Genomic DNA, 23,961 nt, shown 5'->3' with positions numbered 1-23,961 from the left:
CAGGGGAAAATATGTTTTTTTATGAAAGCTCTTAAAATACATAAATGCATAAACACATAAATAAATGAGGGCTGGGAATCTATAAAAAAAATTAACTAATTAATCACATAAAGGTATGAAATTAATTGTGATTAATTGCATCTAACAGTAAAACATGTAATTATAAAATGAATACATAAATCATGAAGTAAATACACACTGAATCATAAATATAATTTAGAATGAACACTTTTAAAAAAATACAATGATAAATGAACCTACTGTAGGGGACAGAGCCTTTAGGTGTAGGACTCTTGAGTGGTGCAATGATACCTCATTACATTTGACTTTAAAATAAGTCCGAGAACCCATTTTATTAGAATGGAACATTCCTGTTAGGGCTGCTGGTGTGGCCAATCACATATATTTTTCTTCTTCTTCTTTTTTTTACAGTAATTGTGGTTGCCATTATGACCAACTATTATTAAGCCACTCTTTTTCTTCTTGGTGACCTGCAATTATATTTGACATCATTCTAACTTTATCTAAGTTTTGCCTCTAGGTCTTGGAAAGGAACCAAATAATGGATGGGATAAAATGGTGTCACAGTTGACTGACCCAGGTTTAGATCATTGTTATATTACACAGAAATCACAGACTTTTGTCCTCACTGTAGAACAATGCAGAACTCTGTGGGAGAGGCATGAGAGCCAGTTGGCCTACATAGGATTAACTTTGATTTCTTTTCTCATGGCATCTGTATCTTCAGAGTGCTTTTTGTCTTTTGTTATTTTAGTTTCGTGATGTCATGTATAATGCCTACTGGCTTTTTCTACCCACCACAAAAGTAATTTGATAACTAAACTAGCACCTAGACGTTTCTGTAGTTTACAGTAATCTGTACAGAGATTAAGAGGAGGATAATTGATGTATGGTGTTTAAAATACTGAAGGTAACAAGTAAGTCTGATGACTTTTGCCACAGAATTTTCCATTGACATACTCATTCAAGGACTCTTTTCAAAGTAACACAAATGGGATGGAATGCTGGACTGGAAATCTAATATACTTACAGTACCTGTTGTTCTCTCCACATTGAAAAAGACAACATGTCACCAGTGAATTTAGGTGTATATTTCCTGTCTCCTCAAATTTCTGATAATCTGGGAAGCGACAGACAGAGATTTGCTGAAGGATAACAGTGGGAGAGGGAGAGAGAATGAAAGGGAGTGCTAGCTGAAAGACAGTGTTGCAGTGTGGAGTTGAACAACCTATCTACTAAATAAATCATTGTGTGGTGAAGCTTGTTACTGGTCTATGATGGTGCATTATTTTAGCAATAAAACAGTGTGTCTTTGACTTAATGGGTGTGGGCTTGTGAAAAGCTGTGTGGCCACAGAGAATTTGATGAGGTAATGCTCTTAATATGTGTCATCGTAGCTCCACAGGACACTTGCTGCACCTACACTCACAAGAGGTAAAAGCAGTCTGAGCAGGATAGCAAGGAGATGAAGAAAAGAACGGTATGAATCAGGAGATGGTAGTCAGTGTGGCGGAAAGGAGGCAAAGCGTTCAGGAAGAGGCCCTACGGGGAGTGAGAGGAATGGTACTCCAGTAGAGGGATGCTCCTGCTGGGCATCCAGGAAGCAGGCACGGCCAAAGGGGTTCATCCTATGGATGCCTAAGAATGGTGACGAGACAATGGAGCCGGGCCTTGAGTATCCCAGTGGTTGGCTGACTGAGTTGGCCGGGACGAAAAATGGATAATCGCATTTGCCAGTGTTCTAGCCTAACTGAGAAGAACCCAAAGGAGCAGGAAAGACGAGGGAGAAAGATGTTCTGGGCATGCAGGAGAGAGAATGTAAGAGCACACAATTTCTGTTTTATTCTTCATTCATTTTACCCTTTACTTGCATTTGTTTTTTTATTGGATTATTTATTGGTGAAATATTTAAAGTAGAAATGCACTGCACTCATTTATTTGCATATCGTCTTTTTCATGTGAATAAACTGGACTAAGAACTTCTGTTGCATCAGTCTTGTTGTTGTGTGTCCTCATCGCCCTAGTCTGTCCTGGTCATGACTATTGATGTCCTGTGTTCAAGAAGATGCCAAGGCTATGGGAACAATGGGGCATCACACAGTGAAGAAACCTTTTTCATTTTGCCTTGTTATACTCGGGTCATAAAAGATCACAGCTGGCATACTGGTGAGTGTGTCTAACCTCAAAGCCAGGTATGGTCTTAGGTGTAGAAATAATAATGGAGAGGATATCCCCAATAAGGTCCTCCTCATCATGTGACCTAAGGTTTTCTTCACTATCCACCTGTTGACTAAAAGGAGGATTCAGATTTGTTTATTGAGTGGCACAGGAGTAAAACGGAGCTGAAAATTTAATTGCTGGAATCTTCTGTATCTCACAAACTGTGTCATCACAAATGATGATTTTCAGTGTTTCAGTTTATAGGGGAAAACATACAAAGCAGAATATCATTTACTGGATGAGCACAGTCCATGAGATTCAGAAGCAACAGGCCTCTTTCTCTGTATGCTGCATTAAATGGATGCATCACCTATGACATGAAAGGGACTGGGAAGACTGAGAAGAGATAGATCTTAAACTGAATTGGCATGACTCTAGTCCTAAGAAGTATCATCTATAAATATCAGTTGTTGTATTACAAAAAGTTTCTGAAAGAACTGAAATTTAATAGGCTAACTAATAGCGAACTGCAAATCAATATTCCAGTAGCCAAAGCTACGCATCCAAAAGCTGTAAATGACTTCAGATCAATGGTCTTAACCTCTAATATCATAAAAACATTTGAGATTGCAGGAAAGACAAAGACAGGATAGTTCCGGAGAGATGCTATAAACAACTTAGCTGCAATGGCTAGGAGAGAGAAAGGGATTAGGGAGAGTTGCTAAACAAAATGCAGACCATCTGGATTCTTACCAATTGTATATTTGTATTTGGAAGGATCAAAAATACATGCTGTTGATGTTTATGATTTTATATATGCTTCTGGTACAATCCAGCATTAGATTTTAGGCGACCAACTGATTGATAAATTATGTTTGGACCCTAACTTGGCGGGGTGAATTCTGTACTTTTTAACTTATACAACACAAAGATGGAATATTGATGGATGTTTTTCTAATATTCTTACTCAATCCACTTGATCACCTCAAACCTGCAGTTTGTCTTTTATTCTGTTTATTTTTTGTACACAACTGACTATAGGAGTTCACATACAGTAAGCATAGGCATATCTTGAAATTTGCAGATGACTGTGACATTGTAAATCTGTTGTAAGAGGGACAATAATGGACCTGTTTTTGATAAATATGTTCAGTAATGTGTTTACTCATTTTTACATCTAAATATCTCTAAAAGCCTTGCAACAAGACACAACTTTTACAGAAATTTCCAGTCAGAGACTTTATTTTTTAGAAATGAGAACAATCTGGGCAGGCCATTCAGTCTGACAAAGCTTTCCAGTCATATCCATTAATTCTTCCAATATAACATCAAGTCTATTTTTGAAGGTCTCTAAAGTTCTGCCGTGTACCACACTACTAGGCAACTTATGTGTTATGGTTCACCGTATGAAGAAAAACTTACTAATGTTTGTGGAAAATGTACCTTTAACAATTTTCCAACTGTGTCCCATTGTTCTTGATGAACTCATTTTAAAATAACAGTCTCGATTTACTGTACTAATTCTCTTCATAACCTAAACATTTCATTCATGTCAGCTCTTTATCTTCTTTTGCTGAAAACTGAAAAAACTTTCCTCCTTCAATCTTTCCTCATAGCTCTTTTCTGGACTTTTTCTAGCACTTATATGTCTTTTTGTAGCCTGAAGACCAAAACTGTACACAGTACTCCAGACGAGAGTGACTTGTACTCCACACAAACATACAGTCAGAGCCAGTCACAGAGTGTCCCCGTGGTCAATAATCATGTAGTATGACAAACTCAGCGACTCAGTCCAACTAATCTTCAACTCACCCTGACAAAATCAAACAGGTTTTTAGTTTTTATGCTTGTGACAGCTGACAACCAGTGAGCGCTCACCCAGAAGTTCAAGGTATATAATGCCACTATTAGGAATAAGGAACATGGGTGTTTAGCTTACAATACATTTGAAGTGTGAAACTGTGCTACAGAGTAATACACAATTTTCTAATTTAACACACCCTGTAACTTTTGCTCTGTAATCTGACATCCTTAGGCAACAAGATTAGCAACTGCAGTCGCCAAGTTTGACATTCTCTCCGAATAGAAGTTATGTAAAGTGATATCAGCATAAGATCAAGGGTACTAGGATATGGCTTTAGAGTTTAGGTGTTCCACTCCTTACCACATCTCCACAATAATAAAATGGAAGAACGTGGACATGATGGAGTATCACAAATATTTAGGAACAATCATTGATAAGAGGCAAACCTTTGATCTCAATGCAGAACAAATTTGTTAAAAGGAGCAGCAGTAGTAGTAGTAGTAGTAGTTAAGTTATGTTTAGTTGTAAGTCTTACCATTAAGAACATAAACTGTGTTAAGCACATTGTTAAAATTAGTAGTATAGAAAATAAAAAGTCATGTACTGGCATGGATAAATGTAAACATAGTAAGAATGTCTATAAGCATTAAACTTAGTGTGAATTAGGTATGTCAAGTGTCATACACGTGTGAGTAGGAGGCAGCTAAAGGGTCTGAGTAATTGTAATAAAACATCCGACCAGGGGGCGGCGGAATGCGCTGACTGTCTTTCTCAGTTCCCTACAGACATTTCCCGGGAAATCCTGCAAGGTTCTGGCGCCTCAGATAACGTCACTTCCGAAGCCGGCCCCTTTGCTGACGTCACTTCTGAAGCCGGCCCCTTTGCTGACATCACTTCCAGTCCAGACGACATCACTTCTGGTTCCAGCCCTTTAAGTGATGTCAGTTCCTCTACGGGCCTTTAAAGCCTCCATCTTTGTCTGTTGTAATCACTTCTGTTTTGGACTCTGTTCTATGCACATCGTGCTACTTATTTCAACCTTTTGCAGCCAGGAAAAACAATATACGGGTGGTTGCCCCAAAACTTTATGATGTCTTGGACTCTTACTTGTTACACAAGTAAATAGTTAAATAAAGGCATTTGCCATATTTCTTTTTTAGTTAAGCTCAGAGAGAAACCACCAATATTTACTAATTCAGAAAGACAGAGAAAAGGAAGAATGACGAACAGAAACTGCACGAGGTCAGAGAAGGGGGAACACCTGTTGTTTGAAGGCCAGTTAGGAAATAAGGGAAGCAAAGAATGAAAGTAAGAGATAAGCTGAGAACAATATTGGTGGCCAAGAAAGGGCCCGTGAGAATCCAGCTGGAGTAGGAAGTCAGGATGAACAGTGCATGAATTGTTTCAAACGAGGTCAAGATGATAAGAAATGATTATATAAACTGATTTTTGGCTTTTTCAGGGCTCAGCTCAGTTTGGCCTAATTGGGTTGAGTCCATGTTATTGTTTATTGCAATAAAATTAATTACTCTGCCTATTCTTCGACTCCTAGAGCCTTCTTTCAATTTGAGAATCTTCGGTGTATTTTACACTTCCACAGTACTACAATTGGTTTGCATTTCTATTGGGGCTACATTAAAAACAAATTAGAAAGACAGCCAACTTATTTCTTTTTCAAGGGTTTCATTTATTGCAAACAGGCTGCAGATTTAGGTTCCTCAGATTCAAGAGCAACAGATTTAAAGAACTCTTTTACCCCGAGAGCTATTAGCGTTTTGTATTCTAGTAGTTGTAGTACCCTGCTTTCTTCCTAAATTATTATTGGGTATTGTTAAATATAATTATTCTTATTTGTAGAATTTTGTAGAAATCTTGTGGATGTGTATATTGAGGATATGTATATTGATTATAAAATGCACTGTCATATTAGCACATTACATCAGTATTGAAGTGCACAAAAAGTTTAAGACCTTGCATTGCAGGATAATCTAAATAAATGGAAAGCCAGAATGAAATACATAGTAATTTGGAAGCAGCATGGTGCACAGCTGAGGCCAAAAGGCATGTTTGTGTAGCAGTAGACACTAGCCTGTGACAAAAAGCTGTTAAATCCCTGCTTTCTGCATGAACGGGCACCTGCAGGCAATCCCCATAAAATGCCATTTTGCTGAATATCTTTGGCTGAAGAGAATGTGAAGTCTTGTCCTGTGTTATTTGTAAATGGTATTTTGTCAGGAACAATAACCTTATTAACTTCATACAGCCACACACAAAGCCCGCCAGCAATAACTATACAACACAGGAATCCACAGCCTCATACAGAAAATACTTTGTATCAGCACAAAAGACTAGTGTGTAAACAGAGAATGTTTTTGGGTATCGTTCATTTCATACAATGGCCCATGGGTAAGTACTGTATATACAGTATTGTAACCAATGACTACAGGTTTCTAGAGGCTGCAATGGCCAGAAACCATCCCTATGATCATTTGTAGATTAGTAGCAAACACATTCTTTCTCCTTTTGTTCCATCTGTCCAGCTGGTTCTTAAGTATTTTTTGTCACACTTTTTTATTCCATGTAGCTCACTGGTGCTTAGGGTGAGTCAAATAATTGTCCCAGGGTTATTAGTAGTGCATTTTAGAAGGGCAAATTAGATTTGATTAGATCAATGTGGAAATTTGTTTTGCTCTTAAAGGTCATCAAGTTTCTGCTTCAACTTCTTGACTCAGTAGTTTTGTTCCAGATTCTCATGGCACAGTAAGTGAAGGAGGGCTTCCTGGCTTTTGTCTTAAATGTACCTCCATTTAACTTCCATGATTTGCTATTTAGTTGAAAGAATTCTGTTGATCTATTTTATCAATGCCTTTGAGAATTTTTAAAACATGAATTAGGTCTCTGCATGGCCTCCTCTGCTCGTGATTAAAGAAGTTTAACTCCTTGAGTTGGTCAAAATAGGACAAGCCCTTTATACAGAGTTGGACAAGCACTTGGTTGCTCTCTTCTGCACACCTTCAAATACTTTTAAAATACTGTAATTATTTTAAAGCGGTAAAAGATTTAAATTTCACTACTAGCTCAAAGTGTGAATTACACCTGACATATGATAATATATTATTGTATAAAATTATCATTGTAGAATTTTAGTAGAATACAGTATTTTTGCTACTGTATAATAAGTACTGTGTCATGCTAACAATACATCCCAGGTTGACTGATTTTTAAACTTACTAAAGTCTGCCATCACATAACTGAACTGGTACCACTCTACTACAGGATCATTAATATGTCATAGCCTCATTCCTTACAATACTTCATTTGCTGGTTAAATAATTATTGAAAACAATGTCAGGATACATCACTTTGTTGCAGTGTTTTTACTTTACTTGATAAGATAAACAAAGAAGTAAAACCCTTTAAAAAGTCTATTTACTTATTTCTGACTAGACATCCTCATGGCTATTTTTCAGTAATACTCACCAGCATGAATAGGGGCATCGTCGGCTGTACCTACAGCAGTAAAACTGCCATTCTCGATCCAGGACGGCATTGAAATACTGGCTCTGAACACCTGCAACCAGCCCATTATTGGAGCACAAGTGGTACCTGGAAATAGAACCCACAAATGTTATTTTTGAATGCATCACTTTACAATACGTACCATGGCATTATGTGATTCACCCACATGGGAGCTAATTTAACTCATGGCTACTAAGCCCATGCTTGTTACAAGGAGGATTAAGAGTGGCATACTGTTACGTATGTGAGTCATTAAGGCATATTATAATCCAGAAAAAGGAAATTATGCTGAAAATAATAATAGCGCAGAATTTTTTTAAGAGTATCAAATGACTAAATTCATCTATTCCTGCCATGAAAATAATTGACACAAAATCAGGGAAATATTTTCAGTATATCATAATATTGACATACAGTGGAAATTGAATTCCCATTCAGTTTAGCAATCCAATAAAATTTGACATGTCATACAAAAGAATATATAATAATTTTCACATATAAGGTATTGGCAGCAGTATCATTTTTTTTAACCTAATTTCAATTAAAAATATCAAAGCAGATTAAATCTATGTACAGTTATCCTGTATTATCCATGAAAAGTGTGTTAGCTTTATCTTTAATAGTAAAACCAACTAAATATTTGTAAGGACATTTAACTGTGGCAACAAACAACAATGCATTTGTAATTGTAATGTATTTGTATGTGATTTATGTAATTTGATCTTTTGATTCTTGGGGGAAAACAAGTAAAAAAAAAACAAAAACATTGGGATGTGCTTCACGTTTGTGGGACTTTTTAGTCCATCTGGGAAGGTTTCTACCGACTTTGATCAGCTCTGTTCAACCAAGTTAAAATCAAGCCATGTGCCTACAGCCAGCCATTTCCCTTTCTGTTGATCAACAGACATTTCATTTTCTGAACAATAAGAAATAAGAAGAAAAAGAAATGAGGTGTGTGTCCAGGACTCAGGAAGTTTCAGCATTAAAGAATAACATTCCCTTCCATTGCCTCAGATAGTCTATAATTATTAAATAGTAAAGCATGCAAAGCAAATCCAATCACAATTATTGTTCAGAAGCGCCTTTTGATCTATTCAACTTGATGACTAAAAGAGCAGAAAATCAATGGTGAGATACCCATGAGATCTGTCTGCCTACTGTATGTCTTAATGACATTGATGCATTTTTCTTCATCATTTAACTGTATTTTGGTTTATGTGCCTGCCCAGGATTGGCTCCTGCCTTGTGCCCTGTGTTGGCTGGGATTGGCTCCAGCAGACCCCCGTGACCCTGTAGTTAGGATTCAGCAGGTTGGAAAATGGATGGATGGATGGTGCCAAAAACAATATTATTGTTTATTTTTGGCTTGAAATTATGTTGCCAGCTGGGTCTCTGATGTCTTTGTAGATTTTACAGAGGGTGCCTTAAGTAATTTTCCATTTTGGAGTTCATGTATGTCTAGTTTGACTGTTCTCTGCTGTCTTTTTTATAGTTATGTTATCAATCCCATTTTGATTTGTCTTGTATTTTGGTCATTTGTGTTGATCTTTGCATGGCAGAGGCCTTATTAACATTTTTTTATCCTAATTTCCTGTTATGTGACATGAAAATCATGTAAAGTGTCATGTCATCTTACCCTACCTATAAAAGCTACTCTCATCCTTATCTGATCCATTCTCTGTGTCTGTCTTTAGTGTAGAGTAACCTAAAGGACCTTCCAAAAACATATCAGTGTTAGAACCTTTGCTTTTTTCTTTGAGTATGTTTCTTGCTTTTGTATTTTGTATTTGGCTATTGTTATTTTTCTCTACTTTATGTCTTTGTACTAATCAGCCTGTCCCTAACCACAATCTTCCTAATCCCTGTCAGTGCCCTTTCCCAGATAACATTATTCTTCTGGCCTTGCTTCTTGTCATTCATGCATACACAACAATATTTTGTCTTACTCCTGCTCTATGCCTGCAAGAAACAGTCACAGTTTAGTTGAGGAAATAACCAGAAGACAGAGGGTGAAAACAAAGTCTAAAGATGTGACTGGGTCCGAAAACAAAAGATTTAGCTAACCGAAGACAAATCATAGTCTTTACTGGAAATATAGTGCACTCAAAAATTGCTCTAGCTATCCTCAGAATTTCCTCACAACCTTGGACAACACTGGACCTGTGTAATTTCAATATATAAACATTCAAAGTTAACATCATAACAAGGCGAATGTGCCAATCACAAGTGCAGTGCCACATTGTTGTCATAACAACAGCTCATGGCTGCTCGGAAAATACACAAAATGATGGCACAAACATCATATAAATATATACATTTTAATTTTAATTCAAAACAAATTGGGTGAAAAAAATGAAAAAAAAAACATACATGAAACCTTTATAAAGTAATCCAAAAGTCTAGAAATCATAACTGCTCTATCGATTGCCCTAAGGATATGCTTTTGTCCCATTGCTGTAGGTGCTATATAAATCAGTGAACAAGCTTTCACTGCTCAGGTCTAATAAATTAATATACAGACAACTATTTTATTGTTAACTTATGGCAAGGGGAGCGGTAGAATCGTATGTCAATCGTAATGGAGTTAAGCCCTTTGGTATTAATAAATGTTTCCAAAAAGTAAAATAAGATTAATAAATAAAAATAGGTAGGTTAATACCACTGTACCTTTAAATCAGGATGGCAAGTTAAGTTTTGGATTAAAGGTTCATTGTACAGTATTTAAAAAAAAAGGGTAATGATACCTGGTTAAGGAGGCATGGATGTTTTAATACACATGACTGATGGCTGATTATGTTGTATCTGGCTTTAATTTGATCAACTGGTTTGAAAAATCTGAACCTGAGTAGTAAAATAAACTTGGGAATGATGTTAAGTGATGTCAAATAGTCATTGGTGCTAACTCTAGGTCACAATTGAAGGAGGACCTTATGAACCCTTTGCATAAACATAAGTAAGAATGTGCTAAGTTCAAAACAAAATCATTCCCATTCATAGCTACAACTGAACCCTTGGTGAGTGAATGTTTACTTTATGTTTAAATGTATTCCTACAGTACATTTGCATCATCAATGCTCCACCAACATACTTGGTGCATGCTTGGAACTTGGTGCGAAGCTATTATAATGATATGTTTTGCTTTGCATTGCTACCAAACAAGTCACCTTTGATCTTAAATATCCAAAGGATATTGTTCTACAAGTTTTCTAGATCATTCAGATTTAACTTTACAAACCTAGCGAGTTTCTCCTGGGTAAACTTCCATGGAAACAATATTTGTTCAGTCTTTTTCTGAGAGCAAAGTCATGACATGTAACGTTTACCATATTGTCAGAGGCCTCTGGATACACATTTTGGATGTTTTACTGTTTCTCTGAGCATCACATTTAGTAATCTCTGAATGAATTTACAGAAACATCCAGGAAGGTTGACAGATGTCTTGAATATTGTCCATTTGCCAATATGTCTCCTTGTTGTGGATTGTTTAAAATTTGTAATCTATTTTTAAATATTCCCAGACTGATGAGCTGTAACAGTTGCCTCTCTGAGATCATTGCAGGTGGTGGAGCTGTAACACAAATATGAATGTACCAAATAAAACTCCCCACAGTTCTGTTCTTACAGAAAAATTAACTTGTAATTATATATTCAGCTGTAATTACTGGACTGTAATTACCTCATTTTTTTGAGGACTGATTATGATTATTTAGACCATTGATGTTAGGTAGAATACCCAGTAGGGGCTGGGTGGACTTGTGGCCTCGTAACCCCTGCAGATTTTGTTTTTTGTTTCTCCAGCCCTGTGGAGTTTTTTTTTTTACTTTTTCTGTCCTCCTGGCCATTGGACCTTACTTTATTATTTGTTACTTAGTATTGCCTAATCTTATTTTTATATTTTTCTTTTTTCTTTCTTCATCTTGTAAAAGCACTTTGAGCTACATCATTTGTATGAAAACAAGCTATATAAATTAATGTTATTGTTGTTGTTTTCACACATTGCTTATTTTTATTGAATAACTAATAAGTAAGGAGAATCCTTTGTGTGTTTTTCATCAACTGACTAATTTTACAACATGGTGAAGTTTAGATAATTCTTAGTTATATCCTACTATGAAATACCATAGAATTGAAAGAGAGTGCACTTACTGTTTACTATATGTTGCTTTCCTCAGCATAAGTACAAACAGAAATGAATTTTTCAAAATCACGCAGTACAACTTGAGTTGCCTTGAGGCAGTCTTGCTTGGTGAAGCACTTGCTTATGACCCGAATAGTGTTCTCTCTAAATTGAATGTATGAGCAATTGCTTATACATTTTAGGAGGATCATTCACAGATTTTACATGGTTGCACACAAAAAGACCCGACTTTCACAAAAAAAAAATAACCCATTAAAATAAAGTAAAAATGGATTAAACTGAATCAAACTGACCTGTCACTTCTACTGCTGTTTGTTTGTCACTTAAACCATGTCTAAACGTAAAGCTGAAATGAGTTCAAGTAGTACATCTAAGAAACGATGTTTGGGGTTTAAGATGGAATGGGTGACAGAATGCTTTCTTAAAACAGACTTACTACATAGTGACAGACAGCACACGCTTCTGGGAGAAATTTTTAACTACTCTGAGATCGATGGTATAATTTGCAAAATATGCTTGAAAGTGGGATCTTTTAATGAATAGACTTCAGGGAAGTATTAAATGACTCGGAAACTGACCATATCAAACAACATTTGAACCAGAAATCTCATATCAATTCAGTCACAAAACTTAAAAATCAATTGAAAAGTTTGTTCAAAACAATATTAACTAATCTAAATTAGTTAATCTAAAACAATCTAAACAAAAACATGACAGAAAACAAATTCTGCACCAAAAATATATGATACCTGATGAGGTAAGAGTTTAAACAAATGTTTTGCTGACTGTTAAAAAAATTCTCCTATGTTGGCTGTCCAGGATATTCAGGCATTGTTGACAAACACATGAGAATATTTGAAAGTGGGCAAAGTAACAATTACAGTACATCTTTGAGTTCATCGAGTGCATAAATTCAACAATCAAAACCAACATGTTAAGTGAAATTGCCACACTTTGATAGTGGATGTATCAACTGACATAACAGTTTCAAAAATATTAATTTTATACATTAACTTTAGAAATGAAAGCAACTCGATGAATAAAACTTTGTTCACTGGTATAAAATCCATCCATCCATCATCCAACCTGCTGAATCTAAACACAGGGTCACGGGGGTCTGCTGGAGCCAATCCCAGCCAACACAGGGCAGGAACCAATCCCGGGCAGGGTGCCAACCCACCACAGGACACACACATACACACCAAGCACACACTAGGGACAATTTAGAATCGCCACTCCACCTAACCAGCATGTCTTTGGACAGTGGGAGGAAACCGGAGCGCCCAGAGGAAACCCACGCAGACACGGGGAGAACATGCAAACTCCATGCAGGGAGGACCCGGGAAGCGAACCCAGGTCCCCCAACTGCGAGGCAGCAGCGCTACCCACTGCGCCACCGTGCCACCCCGGTATAAAATAATTACAATAATGTGTAGCTTCTGTTTTGTGCCAGTCCATTCCATACTTATCAGAGCAACATTGTATGGCACATCGTGAGGACCTGAGTACAGACATTACCCTGATGATCGACATTGTGACTTTTGTAAGAACTATTTGAACCTTTTTCTGCAGGTAATCTGGTAAGAAGGCAAAATTTGAAAGACTTGCCCAAAGCTGCAGATGCAGATGTGATTGCGTTAGAAACACTAAATGAATTCAGGAGACTATTCAGATATTTCAAAGTAAATGTTGTGGTTAGGAACTATGATGTATTAGCGAAATACTGCAAAAAATTTTAAAAGGCGACAATGATCCTATTCACAAATACTGCTTGGATAAATTGCAAAATGCAGAACATCATGGTGCTATCTTCATACTTAATAACATTCCAGAAGAACTGGCAGACATATGAAAAATTCTGCAAAGAAGTGTACTTTTGACTGTTGAAGCTTTCCATTGTGGAAAATCAAAAATAAGGAACTTAGGTCACAGTATCAGGGAGACAAGCCGCATTTCTGAGAAGAAACATGTGATCTGTGCTTTCATTTCATTTCCAGTTCAAACAATGACAATGATTGCTTTTATCCAGTAGATATGAGACCATATGGACAATTGGTTTCCACTTGAAGAACTGAAAGATTGGTTTGCTTTTCTACATCTGCAAATCTGGAAAATATCTGTTTGGATTTGAGCAGATGAATAAGCTTGCCATCAAATACTGTGCTCAGCTGAAAAAAAAAAGATGAATTTCTTTCTAAAGGAGGTACTGTATGTAACCAGTTTCCAGAGTTCAGATATTACTTAAGCAAAAATTAGAAACTGGAATTTTAAAGACATTTTCAGATAAACAACAAGATCATTTCAAGTACTTATTTTCATTTTTGGACATTTGTGGCATACTCCAGGCACCAAGTACTGACTGTGAAGGAGGATTTAGTCAATGAACACTATAAAAACAAAATCCATAACATAAATGCCGAGCATTTGGACAACTTGATGAGTATTACATTTTTAAAATTCTGTTAATGTTAATAGAGTTTATAATTTATGGAAGACAGAAAAAGTCACATTCAGTGAAATTTTGAATAGAAATAAACTCTAATAAAAAAAAATTATTATACCAGTTCAGTTAATTTTTCGATACTTAACATTACAATACAGGTTATAATCATGTGTAATTATTTTGTGCTATATACAAAATGCATTACTAACATTGACACTCAAAAATCGTTGGTTTGTAGAACTTTTCGCTCACACACACACAAAAAAATTGCATGCACCAAGCCACTCCTTAGAGGGAACATTGGACCTGAAACACTTTTAAAATATGTTTTTATACGAAGACGGGAAGCATTCAACAAATTTACTGTAACTTTGCATGACCACTAAGGTGCCTGTGGTACAGGGTGGAGGGTGCCCTTAAAACATGAACAGCTTACACTACAGAGCATGGTCCTCATCTCAGCTGTGCTGAGTTCTTTCGACACTATACTGGTATCTTTTGAATTTAACTAATATAGTATTTTTCTTTGGAACTGGCTAATGGTTAATAAAATGAATGTTCCTTTACTATGACAAAAAATGATGCTCACTGTCAGTCTTTGAGAAGGACAGGTTTCCTTACTGTTTGGTGTGTTGCATATCTTCAGGCAATTATTTACTGGAAGTTGTGCTTACCTCAAGCTTTTTCGTCTTCTAAAGACACCAACAAGCAGCTGACTGTGTCTTCGTGTACCTGGCACTATTACTAATATAATATTTTGCCAAGCGGCACCTGTTTTTGTTGTGACCCATCACGATGATCATATGTTCTAGCCTGTAGTTGTGAAACCTCTTGGTTATTGATTGCAGTACAGTTTTCCAGCACAGAGTGATACTGCCTTCCCATTCACCCTGAAACATCACCAGTAATATATGCAAGAAAACCATCATGACTGATAATCTTAGTACTGCAATGATCCAAGAACTGGTACAGAACTGGTTTTAGTGTTAAACTTAACATTGGAACAATGCAATGGTGGTTTAAATTTGAACTGTGTTTGACTTTTTTGACTTCCTCCCTCTCTCACAAATGCTTTCTTTTGACAGATCCAAGTCACTTTTAAAGGTTTCTGGGTCAAATCTTGTACCTGCTCTAGTTCCACTTCTTTCTTTTTTTTGATAAATTCTGGGGACTCTGCTACTTGGGTGTTTGCTTGAGTGATGACAAATCATTCTCTGTGGTGCTGATGAAGTTCTCTGCCAAATATTAACTGAATTTATGTAAACCTAGTGGTAATGGGTACTAGTGTTCTGTGCAGCAGCAAGAAGGAGTAAAAATTGGTTCCAGTTTTGCTTTAGTTGTCATGAATATAATACATAAACCATTGTTTTATAGATATTATGCTGTTCTCAGGCCGAATGACAATTCACATTTAGGTATTGAATGTGTATCTACTAGTGCATACAGAGTGAGCACATCCCCGATAGCGCATTATACCTGCCAAGCTTCCAACTTCTCCCGCGTCATGGAGCTCTCGGGGAAAACGAAAGGAGGCGGAATCTGTTTCTACATAAACGAAGGTTGGTGTACAGATGTCACAGTACTAATCAAAACATGCAGCCCTCACTTAGAGTCTTTTTTCATTGACTGTAAACCGTTCTATTCACCGCGGGAGTTTTCCTCGTTTATTCTGGTTGGTGTTTACATCCCACCTCAGGCCTGTGTTAGTGAAGCATTACAACACCTGGCTGACCAGATAACTAACATGGAGCACAAACACCCGGACTCCCCGCTCATTGTTCTTGGTGATTTTAACAGAGCAAACCTCAGGCAAGAACTGCCAAAATTCAGTCAGCATATTAAGTGTCCTACCAGGGACAAAAACACACTGGACCACTGCTACACTACATTAAAGGATGCTTTTCGCTCTGTCCCTCGTGCTGCCCTGGGACTCTCTGACCACTGTTTGGTTCATCTTCTCCCGACTTACAGGCAGAACTTAAGATCTGCAAAGCCTGTGGTGAAAACGGTGAAGAGATGGACCAACGAGGCAAAGCTGGAACTACAAGCCTGCTTTGACTGTACTGATTAGAGTGTTTTTGAGTCTGCAGCGACAGACCTGGATGAGCTTACTGACACTGTGACATCCTACGTCAGTTTTTGTGAGGATATGTGTGTGCCCATGAAATATTTTCGCACATACAACAACAACAAACCCTGGTTTACTACAAAACTCAGGCAGCTTCGTCAGGCTAAGGAGAAGGCCTACAGACGTGGGGACAGAATCCTGTATAATCAGGCCAGAAACACATTGACAAAGGAGATCAGAGTAGCAAAGAGGTGCTACACTGAAAAGCTAGAAAATAGGTTTACAGCCAACGACCATGCATCAGTGTGGAGAGGTTTGAAAGACATCACCAACTACAGGAAACCATCTCCCCATACTGAAGAGAACCATCAACTGGCCAACGAGCTGAATTTGTTCTACTGCAGGTTTGATAATCCCTCTTTCACACCTCTCACCCACGCCAATCAAAATACACTCCCAGCACTCACTACCAAGCCCCTGCCCTTCTCCACTGACACCATACCTGCACTCAGGATCTGTGAAGGGGACGTGAGTCAGCTCTTCAGGAGACAGAAGATCAGGAAGGCACCAGGTCCAGATGGTGTGTCACCCTCCTGTCTTAAAGTCTGTGCTGATCAGCTGGCCCCCACATTTACACAGATCTTCAAAAGATATCTGGAGCTATGTGAAGTGCCCTCCTGCCTTAAGCGTTCCACAATTATCCCGGTTCCAAAGAAAACCTCCATCACAGGGTTAAATGACTACAGGCCAGTCGCCCTGACGTCTGTGGTCATGAAATCCTTTGAAAGACTGGTGTTGACCTACCTGAAGGACATTACAGACCCCCTGCTTGACCCCCTACAGTTTGCTTACCGAGCAAACAGGTCAGTGGATGATGCAATCAACATGGGACTGCACTACATCCTGCAACATCTATACTCTCCAGGGACATATGCTAGGATCCTGTTTGTGGACTTCAGCTCGGCGTTCAACACTATCATTCCAGAAGTCCTCCACACCAAACTCACTTGGCTCACTGTACCAGCTCCCATCTCCCGGTGGATCAAAAACTTCCTGACAGATAGGAAGCAGCAAGTGAGACTGGGAAAAATCACATCCAGCACACGAACAGTCAGCACTGGCGCCCCCCAGGGATGTGTCCTCTCTCCTCTGCTCTTCTCCCTCTACACAAATGACTGCACCTCAAGAGACCCGTCTGTTAAAATCCTGAAGTTCGCAGATGATATGACAGTCATTGACCTCATCAAGGACAGTGACGAGTCTGTATACAGACGAGAGGTCGAACAGCTGGCCCTCTGGTGTGGTCAAAACAACCTGGAGCTGAACAAGCTTAAAACTGTGGAGATGACAGTGTACTTCAGGAGGAGTCCCCCAGTGCTGCCCCCTCTCACACTTACTCAACAGCATTGTGTCTGCTGTGGTAAACTTTAGGTTTCTGGGATCCACAATTTCCCAGGACCTAAAGTGGGAACTAAACATAAACACAATTGTTAAAAAGGCCCAGCAGAGGTTGTACTTCCTGCGCCAGCTCAGGAAGTTCAACCTGCCTCAGGAGCTGCTCATCCAATTTTACTCTGCAGTAATCCAGTCTGTTCTCTGTTCATCTATCACAGTCTGGTTTGGCTCAGCCACAAAACAGGACAGGAACAGACTTCAACGGACAGTCAGGATTGCAGAAGAAATCATTGGTGTTGATCTGCCCTCCATTCAAGACTTATACAGATCTCGAGTCAGGAAACGGGCAGAAAACATCATTGCAGACCCATCACACCCTGGTTACAACCTTTTTCAACTTCTTCCCTCTGGTAGGTGCTACAGAGCACTGTACGCCAAAACTACCAGACATGTGAACAGTTTCTTTCCTCAGGCCATCACTCTCATGAACACTTAAGTCAATCTCACAGCATCAGGGACAATACTAGGTAAAACCGGAGTCCAATTCCTTGTATGTGTACATATACTTGGCCAATAAAGCTGATTCTGATTCTGATTCTATAGAAACAGGTTCTCTTGTTCCTGGAAAGCTATGGTGTAAGCTTTATGAAAGGACTTATATCTCTAGTGTTAATGCAATAGGTAATCTTGGAAAATTATCCAGGTTTATTGTTACTCGTTGTGAAGATAGAAAGTTAAAGTTAAAGTAATGCAGTAAGCTTTTTTTTATCTTCTGCTGAGCTCATTAATGGATGACTTTGTAGACTTATTGGACATCCGTGAGCACTTGCAGGATGGATTAATGGGTATGTGCCTTGCTAATTTTGTTCTGAGTTTACTAAACAAGACTGGTTTCATTTATGCAAGGATACTGAAGTGGATACTGCTGCATTTTGTGAAGATATTGTGCTTATTTGAAATGGTACACATTTGCCTATGCACACCAGGACACTCCCTAGAGACAGACCATGTGGAAGGCCTGCTGGTTTCCGGGCTGCTCTGCCCCCACACCCACCAAACTTCACCCCCCCAATATGTGCCACTCACCATAAATGGAATTGCAAAAGTACCCTATGTGCTTTACTTCCAATAAAGATAGTTCTCAGTGCATGAATAGGCAACTGAGAAAGGTTGATCATAGACTGGAGCTTCAGCCCATATAACTCCCATCTCAGTGACTTGCTGCCAGTATCACTGCTTGTGTGCCGTACATCTCTCTTCCTTATTATTCTCTTCATTATACATCTTTTTGTTCTTTATTATTCTTTGCACACATGCACTGGGTTAGAACATCACTGTTTTTCCATCCTTAACTGTTTATATAAGTCTAGTGGGATGACGGTTACTTCAGATTTGCCATCTACAACAGCCTAAGCGGGGATGCCGTTGATGACGACAGGGGTTTACAGACTTGACCCTGGCACAGCTGTTTATTTCCACACTAGCAAATGAAAGAACTGTTAAATTACTGGATACTTTCTCCAAATTGTCTGGTGTGACCACCTACACTGTTGACTTGTCCTTCCTAAATGTCTGGCTTCTAGCATTAATTTTCTACTTGATTTGTTACCCACAGTGACCACAGATCCACTTGTCTATGACAACTGCCTTTAGTAAAAAGAGCTGGGTGGTTTACATAGGACTAAGGGGGTCAGGTTACTCTGTTTTTGTCTTTGTCCATGTCTTATATGTCGGTGTTTCATGGACTGGAGGGTGGTCAGTGAAAAGCAGACCCACTGTTATTAACTCTTAGCTTTTAGGACCAATTGAGGTCTTTCCATTTTGTACATTATGACCTGCAGCTGCCACCAGTCCACATGTATCTAAGTTAGAATCCCCTGAGATTGAAAAAGTGTTTTTTATTTGTCTCATTCAGTCTCAAGTTGCATTATTGAAGTAGCACTGATAGCTTGGCCGTCTAGCTCTCTGAAGAGGATTACTTGTATTTGGGTTTTGTGTGTTCTATTTACCCCATTTTTTGACACCAATTGCATGCCCAACCTACCTGGAAGGAGGTCTCTCTCTCTCTGAACTGGCTTTCCCAATATTTCTTCTATTTTTTTCCCCCTATAAGGTTTCTTTTGAGAGGAATTTTTTCTGGTCTTTTTAGGGAGTCAGGTCTGGGGAGCTGTCAAAAAACAGGGCTTGTTAAAGCCCACTGTGGCATTCCTTGCATGATTTTGGGCTATACAAGAAATTGTTGCTGTCATGGATGTGGTTGGGGAGTCTATGTGCCTTAGGTGTTTCAACAGTTACATAATGTGATATATCAATTTTTGATAAAAGAGGGTCAAATGACTTTTTGCGGTCTTTCCCCTTTTATTTAAAATTCCACAATGCTCTTGTTTTAAAGCTTTCAATCTATGACAAAGTAAATATGCCAAAACACAAAAGTACATTTTTAGAAAAGATAATCCTGTGTTGGGCGGCACGGTGGCGCAGTGATAGCGCTGCTGCCTCACAGTTAGGAGACCTGGGTTCGCTTCCCGGGTCCTCCCTGTGGGGAGTTTGCATGTTGTCTCCTCCGGGCGCTCCGGTTTCCTCCCACAGTCCAAAGACATGCAGGTTAGGTGGATTGGCGATTCTAAATTGGCCCTAGTGTGTGCTTGGTGTGTGGGTGTGTTTGTGTGTGTCCTGCAGTAGGTTGGCACCCTGCCCGGGATTGGTTCCTGCCTTGTGCCCTGTGTTGGCTGGGATTGGCTCCAGCAGACCCCTGTGACCCTGTGTTCGGATTCAGCGGGTGGATGGATAATCCTCTGTTGCATGCAGTGGAAGTGAGAATACGTACTGCATAACTGGCTCTGTTAGTTGCTTATACTGTACAGTTAGGTAAGAATAACTAAAATTGAGTAGTTAAAAGGATCAGGAAAAGAGGCATTGTCATTAAACAGGAAAAGATCAGAACCGGAAAAAATATAATTTTTTGACAAGCCCAAAATGATAATCAAAAATTTAAGTCAAAACTCATGCAAGAAAGTCAATAACCAGAATACACAAAAAGAATATTAAATTGAAGCACCAAAGAGTAAACAGAGCTTGCTTAAAGACAAGACTTGAGTAGTAACACTTTATTCCATTGCTCCAATGATGTCTAGTGCCTCACGGTTTTAGGTCATTTCCTGGGAAACATATCAACAAAAGGCATCAGAACTTACTTTATTCTTTGTTACTTAGTATTGCCTAATATTACGTTTGTTTTTTTATAAACTTTTGTTACTTCATATTGTAAAGATTTTCGAGCTACACCATTTGTATTAAAATGTGATATATACTGTAAATACATGTTGTTGTTGTTGTTGATCCCTCCTGGGGATTGATGTTGGTTAATTCCATATATATATATATAGTTTGGTTGAGCATTGTTGTCAAATAGTTGTCACAAGCATCTCGCATCCTAGCTGTAATGGATTATGGCATCTTGTTTGGGAAGTAGTGACATACTATGGAATCTGTAGCAGGATCTTTCATTGGATGGACTGAAGATATGTAGACTGGTGGTCAGCCTAGCATATGCAGATTGCACAGTGCTGTCATTCACAGACAAGATTGGGAAACGCTGGGTCTGATCAGCTGGTCTGACAAAGAAAAGCTGGGTCTTGCTTGTCCTCAAATATGAGATACATAACTACTGTACACCCTTGAGCCTTTTAGGGATTAGGGCTGCCATCCTGCTGGATTCTGAGAGGCGATAACATATGCTATAAGTGCCGCTTTTAGTCAGAGTGGTAGTCTGGAACTGCAGCCCTTTCAACTTTTAGAGTTTTTTCTTCTGCTGCCTCTGTGATGATGATGATTATTATTAATTTCTCTGTCTCACTTGCACAGACATTGATCTAAAATATTGAACATTTTTAAAAATCGAAATATATTCTAAGATCTTATTTTCCTTAGTTAAAAAAGCACTTCACAAGATTTATCTATGATATTATGTTTAATAAGCATACTATAAACATCCAAGTAAGTTTAAATGCAAAGAAAGAAATAGAGCAGTGCACATTTCACTAATGTATAGTAATAAAAGACATTTTATAACATATGAAGTTGCACACACAGAGTACACAAGATGCAACATACAGCCTTGGACATGTTTCTGTTTTCTTTTAAATGGATAAATTGAATCCCCATATTTTATCTTGAGTACTTACTGCATTAAATATATTCATTGCCTCCCTACCAATATAAATATGCTAAGCTAAGTTCAGGTTCATAAACACAGCAATTCTTTATTTATATTGACAAAGTATGCAGCAGACCGTAACTTGCTCAATTATACTGTGCATTCTCTAATTCTTGTGTACCATGAAAAAAGTCAGCTCCACTCAGATTTAATCTCGTGAATTAATTATGGTCTTGTACCGTAAGTGGATTTAAGTATCAGCAGGGTGAACACATGCTAAGAACAATTAATTCAGCTGAATGAGACCGGATTATATCAACAGTATTAGTTCAGTAAACCCGCTCTGGTGTTGCCATAGCTGTTTATGTGTGGAGAAGCCATATTGCATCTTCTGATGTGGTTTTCAATAAGCCATACATGGAAAAGCATTTAAAATGTATTTATTTATCGTACTGGACAAAGTTTACAAAGGTTTCATGACACAGATTAAGGAACTAAGTAATCGAAAGAAAAAACAATCACCGTTCTCCTTAAAGCAATGCTGCTTATTTTCTCTGCTGCTTGATTGAATGTGATTAAAGTCCTACAGTTATTGCATATGGAGGACAATAAAAAACTCCTAAGATAATCACTCTGGCCTTAATGTATTCAAACAAGAGATCTAAGGCTAACAGTGCTATTGGGAAATGGACCCCACTCGTTACAGGCTAAAAATAATTATTATTTTGTGTACTTTTAACGGTAATTCTTCTTCTTTGCACTAATCTTGAGTGTGTATATGTATGATAATACTGGTTGTCAGCTGTGTCTTTACATGTTTTCTTGTATCTGTATAAAAATGCCTTACTTGTTGTACTTTCCTGCTGCAAACACATTTCTCAGTGGGATAATAAAGTCTACCTAACCTCACCTAGAGAAATGAGATCAATTCAGTCTGGACATGTTTTGTCTTTTAATATTTAACAAGTGATCAAAAACAGTACAAGGCAGTGGTGCTATATTCTGTCTCAGTGAGTCTACCATTAGACACTAACCATCTTTCTCTTGAATATATATATATATATATGTATATTTTGACTTGTCATGATTGCACAAAAACTAAGTACATATTAGATATGAAGCATAGATGGTATGTTAGCATTTCACATTGCATGGTGAAATCCAGTTTAATTTTAAATAAGAAGTCAAGGGGTATTTCTGCAGTGGTTAAGCAATGCTCTGTTGTTATCTCAAAGGAAATGTATATGTTTACATCCTGCATATGAGTGTATATATTACTTTTTAGAAAGATTTTAATCAGTAAAAAATATAACATAGGGGTTGAATATTGCTTTGCTTTGTTTTTCCATTTTGTATTCAGTTCAAAGTAAATGGTTGTATCTGTTATGTTATTATTATTATATGTTTGATTGAGTAGCATGCCATTGTAATGTAGATTAAGGCAATGTAACATAAGACAGTGTTCCATGAACTACTCCAAATCCTCACGGAAGCAAAGTTGGTCTGTCACAAGAGCACAAGGACTGGCTAAGACTTGGAAATCCCAAGTGGTGCCTGCAAAGCATGTTAGCTTCAAGCACTCACTTCCAACTGTCACATGGTTTGGCTGTGCCTGAGTCCTGCTGGTCTACTGTTATGATCTTAGAAAAGGCTGCTGGGGGGCAAAGGCATGATTAAAACAGAAGGAGATGGGAGAAGGTACAGGTAGAGTCAGGAACAGGCTATGTTCTGAATACTGGAAAAGCCAAGAAAAAATCATTAACTAAATAGAAAATGTAAGATTCTAGCCAAAAGGCAAACAAAAAGTCCAGAAGCTAACTTGTTTAAATTCTATCTGTTTTTTGGTATGTGACCCAGTATTTGAATGGCACAAGCTATGAACCAACATCTTATAAAGGTGTGATGAAATTAAACATGACCTCCATATTACATGACCAGTAAAGGTTGTAGCAGCTATAAATAAAATGGCCACAAGCCATGCAGTGATGAAAGCCTAATGATGACCGTGAATAATGAAATGACACTGCCAGAATAATGAGAAAACATTCAAAAAGTTTAAAAAAACAAAATGTATATAACACTAAAACATGTTCTAGGAGTTCATAAATCGTGTTTACATCAACAACTGTCACTATCAGACAAATTTGAGATAACCAGAAGTTCTTTCTTAATCACCCTTTTTTGGGTAGCACCATATTTTAATTATTACTTGATCATGATGAAGTGCACAACACTACTCGGCATATTCACTGTCTCC

At 38.0% G+C, this 23,961-nt stretch overlaps 1 protein-coding gene across 1 annotated transcript in view; it reads right to left on the bottom strand.

Moving 5' to 3' along the window:
* The window catches only part of dpt (dermatopontin), a 146,075-nt gene that overhangs the window by 38,668 nt on the left and 83,446 nt on the right, over positions 1–23,961 (bottom strand). The window contains exon 2 of the mRNA XM_028799730.2: positions 7,466–7,591. Within this exon, the coding sequence (XP_028655563.1) occupies positions 7,466–7,591 (126 nt within the window). The remainder of the gene's footprint in view (positions 1–7,465; positions 7,592–23,961) is intronic.

Source organism: Erpetoichthys calabaricus, chromosome 4, assembly GCF_900747795.2.
Source record: "Erpetoichthys calabaricus chromosome 4, fErpCal1.3, whole genome shotgun sequence".
In the NCBI taxonomy this organism is placed as follows: Eukaryota; Metazoa; Chordata; class Cladistia; order Polypteriformes; family Polypteridae; genus Erpetoichthys; species Erpetoichthys calabaricus.
This window is presented reverse-complemented; position numbering and strand designations above follow the sequence as displayed.